We start from the raw sequence: 12,288 nt of genomic DNA on the forward strand, positions 1-12,288 counted from the left end.
TTGGGGGGGGGGGTTGTGGGTTTTTTTTTGTTTTTTGTTTTGTTTTGTTTTGTTTTGTTTTTTGAGACAAGGTCTCCTGTAGCCTAGGCTGGCACTGAACTAGCTCAGTAACTAACTGAAGCTGTCCTTGAACTCTTGAACTTTTTGCCTCAATCTTGCCATGTGCTGGGATAACTAAATAATATAGTCTTAAAGATGCCAGGCAGTAGTACCTTTAATCCCAGCACTGGGGAAGCAGAAGCTGACAGATCTCTGTGAGTTTGAGGTCAGCCTGGTCTACAGAGCTAGTTCTAGGACAGCCAGGGTTACACAAAGAAACCCTTTCTTGAAAACAGAACAAAACGAAAAGCAAAACTCCACAGATGTGTGTGTGGGGAGCACATCTATACTACCAGCATGTAAGAAGAGTGGCAGGAGAGCTTTGGAGCCTACGAAGTGAGACCTTGTCTGAAAACAAACAGAAAAACTTCCACTACAGTGCACTGGTCAGTTCACCACGTTCCATTTGATGCCACTTATGTGAAAGGTTTCCTTTGATAAAATCTCCAGATACCTTGGGGGTACCATAGGTACGTTAACAATGCAGTTTGAACAAGCTACTATTATGTCAATGTTGTTGGCAGACATAAATTAAAACTAGAGCGATACAGAGAGATTTTCATAGTCCCTGCAAGAAGATGACGAGAACATTTGTGAAGCATTTTATATTTATTTATTTATTTATTTATTTATTTATTTATTTATTTCTTCGGAGACAGGGTTTCTCTCTATAACCCTGACTGTCCTAGAACTCACTATACCAGGCTGGCCTCAAACTCAGATATCCACCTGCCTCTGCCTCCTGAGTACTGGAATTGAAGGCATGTGCCAGCACATTTTATGTTTTAAAAAGGGTTGGGGGAGGGGCTGGTGAGATGGCTTAGCAGGTAAGGGCATGTGCTATCAAGCCTGACCACCTGAGTTCAATCTTTGGAGCCCATATTGTAGAAGGAGAGCATGGACCACTGAGAGCGTCTGTCTGACCTCTTCACATGCCATGAACAAATAGATATTTAAAAAAAAAAACAAAACAAAACAGATTATATACTAACCAAGACTCAGAAAACTTCCATTTCAAACTTGGTGTGGCAACATATACTTTGTACATTTCGGGGGTGAGGCAGTAATAAGTTCAAAGCTAGCCTGGGCTACACAGCGAAATCCCAATCCTGTCTGAAAGAAGAGAGGGAGGTGGAGGAGAAAGCTGATGAGTTGGGTTGTGCACACTTGTAATTCCAGTGCTTAGCAGGTGGTAACAAGAAGACCAGAAGTGTGAGGCCAGCCTGGGTTATACAAGACCCTGTCTCAAAAGACAAACAACAAAAATAAGCAAATGAATTTCAATCCACTCTCTAAACTGCGAAGGTTAGGCGAAGTACTCTCTGGGTTGGTTTCCTAATTTGGGTTCCTTTCCTAATCACAAGAGGATCTTTGTGAGTCACTCGAGATTATATGCAAAACTGTATTCTGTGTTCATGTGTGGATACTTTCTTCCAGAGAGAGGGCTAATTTTTCATGTGATTTATAAGGAAACTATGATTAAGAAAGTTAAGAACTAGCCAGGGAAGGTAGTACATGCCTTTAATCCCAGCACTCAACCTGGTCTACAAAGTGACTTCCAGGACAGCCAGGGCTACACAAAGAAACCCTGTCTCAAAAAACAAAATAATAAATAAAAAAGTGAAGAACTTTTAAGTTGGAGGCTTAGCAGCCAGAAGTACTGGCAACTCTTTAGAGGATTCAGGTTCTATTCCCAGCACCCACATGGCTGTTTAAAGTCTATAGGGGATCCTATGCCACCTTTTTGCCTCCAGGGCACTGTATACACATGGTTCTCGGATATATATGCAAGCAAAACACACATACATAGAAAATAGTTTTGTTTCGTTTCCAGACAGGATTTCTCTGTGTTTCCATCTGTCCTGGAACTTGCTCTACAGACCAGGTTGGCCTACATACAACTCAGACATCTTCCTGCCTCTCCAAGTGCTGGGACTAAAGATGTGTACCACATAGGTTTGTTTATTTGTTTTTTTTTTTTTTTTTTGGTTGTTGTTTTTTCTTTTTTCTTTTTTTCGGAGCTGGGGACCGAACCCAGGGCCTTGCGCTTATTGGGCAAGCACTCTACCACTGAGCTAAATCCCCAACCCCTTGTTTTTGTTTTTGTTTTGTTTTTGGTTCTTTTTTTCAGAGCTTTTTTTTGGAGTTTTTTTTTTTTAAATGAACTATTTAGTTTTCTGCTCTCTCCTCAGTCGTTGTCAAGGTGACTTTGGAAGTAAAGTTTAGGCAGTAAGGCACACAATTTTACCTGGAGTTCTGGGACAGTAACAAAAAGTTCTGATCAGATTTGTTTGCAGATAATCTGAGGTGGGTTTGCTTATAAGTAGACAGATCTGCATTAAAGCATATCAAGGGCCCAAGATGTGACCTACAACTGCATGCTATTCTAAGGGTTGGAATTACAACACCCAGAGGCCAGACAGGCTGCCTGTCTCTAAATCCTAAAGGCTAATGTTTAGAGAAACTCTGATTCTGTGGCAATTCCACAGTTATATGCGTGCATCAACATTGATGCAGTTATCTGAAATTCCTGCCATTGGAATTCAATGTAATGGGTTTGGGAAATCTGAACATCTTATACAATCCAACTCCTCTGAAAGGAAAACATTTTGAGTCTAATTTAGAAATCGATAAGCACAAGAAAGGGACTGAAAAACTGGTGAGTGAGGTTTGTTCAGGACAGGAATGACTGTATCTACCTCAAGGGCACAGGGAGTCCAAAGGGCTGTTTACATGCAGTGCTCTACATCTCAAACAAGACCGCTTGGAGGAATAGTGCCTGAGCCAAGGCTAAAACTAAACTACAAACCTAGAAAGTTAGTCTCTGTACTTCTCCCTTGTCCTAATTTTGCACCAACTGAGGCTCTGGGATCACTCTCAGAAGCACTGCTCAGAGGAGCCATTCCGTCTCCATTCGGCCCAGACTCCATCCAGGGAAAGCGCCGGCCGGGTAGATGAAGAGGTAAGCGCCTCTACAAAAACGAGGTCTTTAAGCCTTTTCTGCCCGGAAGGTCGCGTTACAGTCTCACCCTCGTTCATCACCGCCAATCGCAAGCCTTTTCTGTTTGCATTCCCTCCCAAATTCCGCCTTCTCCCACCACACTTTCCTATTCCCTTCTCTCGCAACCCACAGAAAAATGGCGAAGGCTGCACTTCCGGCAAGTGTCCTTACGAATGCATCCGGGCGGCTGCAGCAGGTACCGCCCAAGGCGTTCCGGGTTCTTGCTGCACAGCCTACAACGGTGATGGCCGGCAGACAGTCTGGTTGGAGCCAGGCGGCTCTTCTCCAGTTCCTTCTTGGCATGTGCCTAATGGTGATGCCACCCATACAAGCCCGGAGTCTGCGCTTTGTTACCTTGGTAATGGGAGACGGAGTCCCCAACGGGTTCGCCAAAGCTGAAAGGGCAAAGGCCGGCTGGTAGAGGGAGGGGCAGAGCTTGTGCTCTGGGGTCGGGGGTCTCACTTCTCAAGGAGGAGAAAGAACCGCTCTAGGGAGCAGCTGGCCCATAGTGGGTTGTGCGGCTGGATTCAGAATTGATTTGGATCCCTAGGCTATTTTTTAGAGCAGGATGACCGAGTATTGTTAGAAGATATTCTTCCTTGGGATGATTCTTTCCTAGGATGGGAATTTAGTTAAAAGGTTGAAAGTCACCCATAAAGACGACTTTGATCTTTGTTTTCCCAGTCCCATTGTCCATCTCCTCCCCGAAGAAGGCATAGCTTTCACTACTTTTCTACCTGTGCTTTTGGGCTTTACCTGTCATCTCAGGTTACATTGTATGGCCCAAACTGGGTTCTTTTTTTATCGCTTAGTAAAGAAAGATGGGGTGAAATTTCCTTTCCTTCACAAGCACAGAACACATGTGCAGAGGTGGGTCCTGTCCTTAACTAGAAGACCCTTCTGATTCTGTAGACAAACCATTTCTTTTGCTCAGCTGTATCGACACGGAGATCGGTCACCAGTGAAGGCATATCCTAAGGACCCCTATCAGGAAGAGAAATGGCCCCAGGGATTTGGTCAGCTAACCAAGGTGGGTCAGAAGCCATCCTGCAAGGTCTCAGGATGTGCTCACAACTGGAGCACAGAAACAGGGGCTCCCTAAACTGCTAGTTTCCCTCAGGGGTTCTGATGGACAAGATGTCTTATTTTGTTGTTTTGGTTTTATGGTTTTGGAAATTAAACCCAGGACCTTGTCTATGCTAAGCACAGTAGGCTACAACTCTGGCAATGACCAGATTTCTTAACAACTCTGTGCCCGGGACAGTATCATTCACAACTGGCCACTTCTGGAATCAAGCTCATTCCTTGCCTAAATGCCTAAATGCCTAAATGCCACAGGACTTTTGGTTCATCTCTTCCTTTTGGACTTTTTTTGAGGGGCAGGGGGAGGGGGGGTTGGGGGGGGGAGGTTTGATACAGGTTTCACTGTGTAACAGAGCCCTGGCTGTCCTAGACTCACTTTGTATACCAGGCTAGCCTCAAACTCCGAGATTGACTGCTGGAATTAAAGGCGTGAGCCACCATGCCCAGCTCCTCTTTGGACTTTCTTAACTCTCAGGTTTGCCTACAGGAAGGGATGCTACAGCATTGGGAGCTGGGCCAGGCCCTGCGGCAACGCTACCATGGCTTTCTGAACGCCTCTTACCACAGGCAAGAGGTAAGGCTTGGAACTTGAATGACAAGAGGATTGGGATGTTTGGATTATCTTCTGACCTCTGAGAATCTAAGGGTGAGGCTGGGCAGTAACGTTTCCCTCCTGAACTTTTGGTCCCTGTTCAACACATCTAAGACCTGTCAAGAATACTGCTCTGGAGTCTGAATTGTCTCTCTTTGTCTAGGAAAAGACAAAAACTGACCAGGGGTCCACCTCAGACATGATAATGTACTTTCTGACTCTGAAACAACAAATAGGCATTTGTCCAAGACATTTATCGTCACCTAAGGGCCAAGCACTGTAGTAATGCTTTCTCATTGATGGTATACTGTAGAGTTATGATCTCTCTCTTCTCGGAGCTTATATTGGAGCAGTCTAATAAGCTGGACAGAGCCAAGATAAAGTGGGGGGGGGGTAGGGGGAGCAGTGAAAACTGTCAAGTGTGCTAGCTCCTGAGGTCCTCTGCTTACTCCAGTGCCCAGTGGAGATAACTGTTCCTATGGTTACTGCTTTCAGCCACAGTTGTCTCAGCGCTCTAGGTTACTGTTCCCTAAAGACCTAGCTCTACCCTGAGCTTGCTTTTCCCTTCCCTATTTTCTTCCTTTTTGAAAGCTACCTCTCTCTGTTCCTCCTCCACCCTCTTCCTATTTGTAAAAGGGAAGGGAGTGTGGTGAGGAGTGGTATCTGCCATTTGGACTCTAGGGTTATTGATTTTGTGTTTTTAAACAGGGTCTCACTTTATGGCCCTGGCTAGTCTTGAACTCAGAGATCTGCCTACCAAGTGCTGAGATTAAAGGTGTGTACCAAACCAGTGGTGGTGGCACACACCTTTAATCCCAGCACTTGGAAGGCAGAAGCAGGCAGATCTCTGAGTTCAAGGCCATTCTTATCTACAGAGAGCTTTCCAGGATAGCCAGCTGTTTTACACGAAAAACGCAATCTCGACAAACAAGAAAAGAGGAAAAAAAGTGTATATCAAGATGAATCAGAGGCACATACCTTTAATCCAAGCACTTGGGAGGCAAAGACAAAGGGATCCCTGAGTTTGAGGCTAGCCTGGTCTACATATTGAGTTTTAGGACAGTCAGAACTACATACTGAGATCCCGTCTCCATGTGTATAGAGGGGGATATACCACTCTGGCTGACAAGGACTCTGATCTTCACAGGAGACAAATGAGTTATTGAAGTCTCCCAGACCAGATAGTTTACCAAATGAGTGCTTTTGATGAACAGGAAGGAGTATTTGAACTAGAGTCATTCCCACAAACTGAGTTGTTTATACAGTGGTGATAGCCTGCAGCTGAATGTGTGAGGCCTTGCTGAATAGGGAAGAAGCAGAGAGGGCGCGCATGCATGGTGAGTTTATAATGTACTGAGTAATCATCCAGAACAGGCTCTCCCCTGGGGCTCTGGGGAGAAACAAAAGTGTGTCTACACAGAGACTTGTGTTGCCAATCTACAGGTTTACGTGCGAAGCACAGACTTTGACCGTACTCTCATGAGTGCAGAGGCCAACCTGGCCGGACTCTTCCCTCCCACTGAAGTTCAGCACTTCAACCCGAACATTTCATGGCAGCCTATCCCTGTCCACACCGTGCCCATTACTGAAGACAGGGTAAGACTGGCCAGCCCTTCTTAAGTGGTGAGAGAACAACTATGGTTATGAGCCTGCTGATCCCAGACTCCTTCTCTGCCTGTTCCCCCCCTTAATTTGTAGTTGCTGAAGTTTCCTTTGGGTCCATGTCCCCGTTATGAGCAGTTGCAGAACGAGACTCGGCAGACACCAGAGTATCAGAACATGAGTATTCAGAATGCAGTGAGTTGGGGCCGAGGTGTAGGTCATCAGATTGTTCTTTCCCCATTGCAGTACTGATCTTCTGATCCATTTCTCATAGCAATTTCTGGACATGGTGGCCAATGAGACAGGGCTTATGAACTTGACCCTAGAGACCATCTGGAATGTGTATGACACACTCTTTTGTGAGGTGAGCTGACCAGGATGCCTGTTGGGATTGCTTGCTCTTCTGTTCTCAACAGGTCCATGTCTCTAGGGCAATAGAGCACATTGCCTTGATACTGCCGGCCCCATTGGGAAGGCCCAGCAAGCCTGTGCTTATGTAACCTGGGAACTTCCCTCATGGGTAAAAAGAACCTCAAAGTGGGAAACGGTTTACTAGTTGTCAGCACTCTACCCTTCTCCATCCAGAGCTCAATGCTGTGAGATTTCTTCTGTGCTGAGTCTGCTCTTCATGCTTGAGCTTCCTTTCCAATGCCCCACTGTCTGCCATGTCTGCAATGGCCCCTCTGCCTCACCTCTGCTCTCCTCTTCCTCCCTCATACACACAGGCACCTTCCCCACTTGGGGAAGAAAGCCACCCTTGGAGAGGCTCTGGCCTAGGCCTAGGGAGCTAACCTGCCCTGCGATACACAGCAAACACATGGGCTGCTCCTGCCACCCTGGGCCTCTCCCCAAACCGTGCAGCGTCTGAGCCAGCTAAAGGACTTCAGCTTCCTCTTCCTCTTCGGGATCCACGATCAAGTACAGAAGGCCCGGCTTCAGGGGGGTGAGTGACAAGAACAACATGCCACTACCCTTTCCTCAAAACTCTCTAGCATTGAGAATCTGCTGTGGGAGCTTCCTACATGCTATGCTGCGTAAGAGTAATTTTCTGTTGTTTTTTTTTTTTTTTTCGGAGCTGGGGACCGAACCCAGGGCCTTGCGCTTGCTAGGCAAGCGCTCTACCACTGAGCCAAATCCCCAACCCCAATTTTCTGTTGTTTTAAAACAAGATCTTCCCTTTGCCATCCTTGCTAGTTGCCCACATCTCCCAGTTCTCTTATATTTAGCTAGAGTCACAGGTCTCACTCTGTAGCTCTGGTCAAGCCAGCTTGAACTCCATGTAGACCAGACTGGTCTCCAGAGACCCACTTGCCTCTGCCTTCCAAGTGCTGGGATTAAAGCTGTGTGCCAATTACACGTGGCCAAATTTATTTTGTATACATGAGTACACTGTAGCTGTCTTCTGACATACCAGAAGAGGGCATCAGATGCCCAGTACAGATGGTTGTGAGCCACCCTGTGATTGCTAGGGATTGAGCTCAGGACCTCTGGAAGAACAGTCAGTGCTCTTAACCACTGAACCATCTTTCCAGCCCTGGCTTACCATTCTTACTCTTAATTTTCATCCATGTTGAAAGGCCCTTCCTCTCTTTCCTAACTACATACCTCCCTCCAGAGAATTGCTAAGACTTTTAGAGAAAGACTAGGGCAATACATGTGTGCCGGTTAATTTGAGCACTAAGGGGTACCCATTTTCAAACCTTTGAGAATGCAGTGGTTTTCAAAGAGTGCATACAGCAGTTGCCCTGGTATGAATCAGCATCTTGGGTGCTGTGAAGCAGTCTTAAGTTTACACTGTGTTCATACTGTTAAGTTGTGATCAGTGCCTCCTAGCTGGTTCCTACACCTGTGTTTAAATACTAAGAGCTTGCTTTACCTGTCTTCTCTATAAACTTGACAGTTCTTAGCAGTAGTTGGTGTAGAGTTCCAGTATGGTCCCCATGATCTGGAAGAGTTCTCTAGGTTGGTGATCAAACTAAGATTAGCATGTGATGAGAGGAGCAGATCAGTGATGGCTCAAGACACTGACACTTGGAATTTCTCTTCTTCAGGAGTTCTGCTGGCTCAAATATTGAAGAATCTGACCCTAATGGCAACTACCTCTCAATTCCCTAAGCTTCTGGTTTATTCTGCGGTAAGCTTCGACACCCCCTCCCCACTTCCCACCCACCCAACACACAAATATCAAATTAGGAATTAGGTGTTTCCCCCTGATCCAGTTCCTGGGATGTAGAAGGGCAACAGTCTTACTTATGGGCAGCCCTTCTCCTTTGCAGCATGACACTACCCTGGTTGCTCTGCAAATGGCACTGAATGTCTACAATGGTAAACAAGCCCCCTATGCTTCCTGCCACATATTTGAACTGTACCAGGAAGATAATGGGTAAGTGGGGCTACCATGTGTCTTCTAAAGAGGCACTTGGGATGGCCGAGGGCAACCCAGAGACTGTTATGGGCATGGTGAGCATCCCTGTCTTGCCTCCTGTCAACTCTCAGGAATTTCTCAGTCGAGATGTACTTTCGGAATGACAGTAAGAAGGTACCCTGGCCACTGACCCTGCCTGGCTGTCCTCACCGTTGCCCACTGCAGGACTTCCTTCGCCTCACAGAACCTGTCATACCCAAGGACTGGCAGAAGGAGTGCCAGCTAGCAAGCGATACTGCAGACACAGGTGAGTTGCCAGCCTCTTCTGTACAGATCCTTTCCCAGGGCAGCATTCTGATCAAATCCAGAAATCTTCAGGCAACAGACGTATTTGCAGCCATCTTCCCGCCTTTCCCTGGACAGCCTTCTCAACCCTAAGACCATATTTGTGTACTCTTCTCATTCTTCACCCTTAGGCAATACTCTTATCACTGAGACATAATAGTCACCATTCTCCTGCCAGCCACATCTATCAGCTTACCTGCTTATATAAAATAGTATTCAGATGTGGCTGTCCAGTAGTCTGTGTCAGACTCTTCTCTGGTCCCTTTTCCCCTGGATAACTCCCATTAACAAAGACTTCTGAGACTCACTTCTGTAGTCTCCCTTTCTCTCTGATCTCTTTGAGGGATCCTTCAAAGAGTTGCCTACATTCCGGCTTTACTTCCTCAGACTTTTTATTTCAGACCTGATGTTAAACAATTTTGTATCACCTTTTGCTGCAATGAAGCTGTTATCAAGATCATCAATTCTTAGTCAGCTTCTCTCACCTCAGCAGCCCAGTTGCCATTTCTTCCTTAAACACATTTTTTTTAGTGTTGTGGACATAGCCCAGTGGTAGAATCCATGGCTAGCATGTGTGAAGCCCTAGATTCCCTCCCCGACCACCGCACTGCAACAGTAACAACCGTTTTCATGACTTCAGTTTTTTACTTACTACAAATTCCTTACCGTTTTCCCTCTTCTCTAAATAATGAATGGCCTGAGGCTTATCCCTATCCCCTTTCCTATCTGTCCTGACTCCCAAGGGATCTCATCAACCTCATGGCTTTCCTACCTCATCTTCATGGTAAGTTAAGTTCCACTTTTGTAATATGACTTTGATTTATAACTTCTTTTTTTTTTTTTTTGGTTCTTTATTTTCGGAGCTGGGGACCGAACCCAGGGCCTTGTGCTTCCTAGGCAAGCGCTCTACCACTGAGCTAAATCCCCAACCCCGATTTATAACTTCTGAGCTAGGCTTTCCCCCAGCTACTGACTTGAAACCTCTCTACATGGATGTCACATGAGGCATTGTGTCTGAACCAGCATCTCTTCTCAGATCTACTTGTTCATTTTACAGCTGTCAATTTAAAGATTTAGTTCACCTATGAGTGCACTGTTGCTGTCCTCAGACACCCCAGAAGAGGGCATCAGATCCCATTACAGATGGTTGTGAGCCTCTATGTGGTTGCTGGGGATTGAACTCAGGACCTCTGGAAGAGCAGCCAGTGCTCTTAACCGCTGAGCCATCTCTCCAGCCCACAGCTGTCAACTTAATAGATGCTGCATTAGTCTCACGGTCACACAGTGTACCATTAGGCATTCTCTTCCTCATAGCCCACACCCAGTCCACCGGCAGATTCTATGCTTCTCAGATGCTGAGCTCTCGCCTCTCCAGTCATTAGCAGTTCTTGCCTGAGCCGCTCACAAGCCTAACGTTCATTCTGGTTCCATTCTTGTCCCTACCAGTCTCCAGACAGCAAAGTTAATTTCTTTAGAAATATAACTTGAGGCTAGGTGTATAACCCAGTTGATAGGGTACTCACTCTACCAACCAAACTATGGGAAAAACCGCTTAGTTTAACTCCTGGCACTGCATGAACTGGGTGTGGTAGTGTACACCTCTAATTCCAGCACTCAGAAGGGGGAAGGAGGATAGGTCAAGGTCATCCTCTACTATATAGTCAATTTTGAGACAGCCTGGGCTATATGAGACCATGTTTTTTTTAAATGTGCATATATATTAATCACACACAAAGACCCAGGTTCTCTATCGTGACTGCCCTGCCTCTGCTTGACTTGGACGTCTTCTGGTTCCTAGTGCCCCTTGCTTACTCTGTGATACTCTTGCTGAATCCAGCACACCAAGCCTGTTCTATCAGATGTGTCCTCCTACCCCCACTCCATGACACTCTACTCTCATCTGTTTTACTTCCTGACCCCCAGGTCTGGTCCTATTTCCTCAGTGATTTCTAATGTATCTTGTCCATAGAGCATCACTGATGTGTCATTCCCGTGAAATGCTTGCTCGTTCTAAGAGCAGACTGCCTCGACCACCTTTCTATTTCCCTGTTTTTTTTTTTTGTTTTTTTTTTTTTTTTTGGTTCTTTTTTTCGGAGCTGGGGACCGAACCCAGGGCCTTGCGCTTCCTAGGTAAGCGCTCTACCACTGAGCTAAATCCCCAGCCCCCTATTTCCCTGTTTTGTCAACACAGTACCTGGCTTGGGGTAGGTGCTCTGTTATTTGTTGGATGAATACTAATGTTACTTTCTTTTCCTCTCCCCTGTCCAGAGGTGATTGTGGCACTGGCTGTCTGTGGCTCCATCCTCTTCCTTCTAATAGTGTTGCTCCTCACTGTCCTCTTCCGGATGCAGGCCCAGCCTCCTGGCTACCACCATGTTGCAGACAGGGAAGACCATGCTTGACAACCACTCAGTCCCCTTCCCTCTGCCTCCTAGGGGATGTGGGCTGAGTCCTTGCTCCTGACTATTGCTGATCCCAGCCCAGGGACAGGTTTAGCCTTCCTGATTACCTACACCCAAATGAATGAGTGAGGCTGGGCTGGTCGCACGTCACCTGTGACTTACCATCCTCATGCCTGATGTTTACCATGTACTGTGTTGGACACTGGCTTTCTCTAAATGGGATTTGCCTCTTCTATACTCCCTAAGGACTTGAGATACAGACAAGCATTCAGGTTTTACTCAAGACCTGGGATTAAAAAAACAAAACAACAACAGAAAAAAAACCCCAAACCCTGAAGAAGCTGGTACTTGATCTGTCTAGCTCTTCCCCCAAGCCTTGCTCTTTGTCTTCTAGCCCATATCTTTGGCAAATGGCTTGGAGGACATTGTCCCTTGGTACTTTTGCAGTTCATATAAATGGCTCATTTTATATGGATCACCCAACAGCAAAGTTTCCCTCTGACTGAGGCTGCCGTCAGTGTCAACCTCAGGCAGGTTGAAGGACACTGGTGCTGCACCTGGATGACAGTGGGAGGACACAGGAGTGAAACACATGGAATCATGACGTGACTCTCCCTCAGCTGGGCTGGACTCTTCAGGGACTTGAAGTAAATGCAGCTGGTGAACTGTACACCTTGACTGTGGCCCGAAACAGAGCTGAAGTAACTCCGAGGAAATGAAGGTTTTGACTGAGTGCTGGTTCTGTGCCTTTTTTTTTTCCTTCCCCATTTCTGACATCCAAGAAGCACTCTTACCAGGT

General features: G+C 46.3%; 1 protein-coding gene and 1 non-coding gene across 3 annotated transcripts; both read left to right on the plus strand.

Moving 5' to 3' along the window:
• The first annotated feature begins 606 nt into the window (after positions 1-606).
• Positions 607-712, plus strand: LOC120101973 (U6 spliceosomal RNA). Its single transcript, XR_015685044.1, has one exon. It is a non-coding gene; the product is annotated as a U6 spliceosomal RNA (small nuclear RNA).
• A 2,595-nt stretch (positions 713-3,307) lies between these two features.
• Positions 3,308-12,222, plus strand: Acp2 (acid phosphatase 2, lysosomal). Of its 2 annotated transcripts, none has more exon segments than NM_001357071.1 (11): positions 3,308-3,458; positions 4,035-4,130; positions 4,671-4,757; positions 6,219-6,371; positions 6,474-6,572; positions 6,652-6,741; positions 7,188-7,320; positions 8,429-8,511; positions 8,654-8,760; positions 8,874-9,049; positions 11,356-12,222. In NM_001357071.1, coding segments are annotated over 11 exon segments (1,305 nt in total). In that variant the 5' UTR covers positions 3,308-3,344; the 3' UTR covers positions 11,523-12,222.
• The last annotated feature ends 66 nt before the right edge of the window (positions 12,223-12,288 follow it).

The sequence above is a fragment of the Rattus norvegicus genome, chromosome 3 (genome assembly GCF_021556685.1).
Source record: "Rattus norvegicus strain SHRSP/BbbUtx chromosome 3, alternate assembly SHRSP_T2T, whole genome shotgun sequence".
Taxonomy (NCBI): domain Eukaryota; kingdom Metazoa; phylum Chordata; class Mammalia; order Rodentia; family Muridae; genus Rattus; species Rattus norvegicus.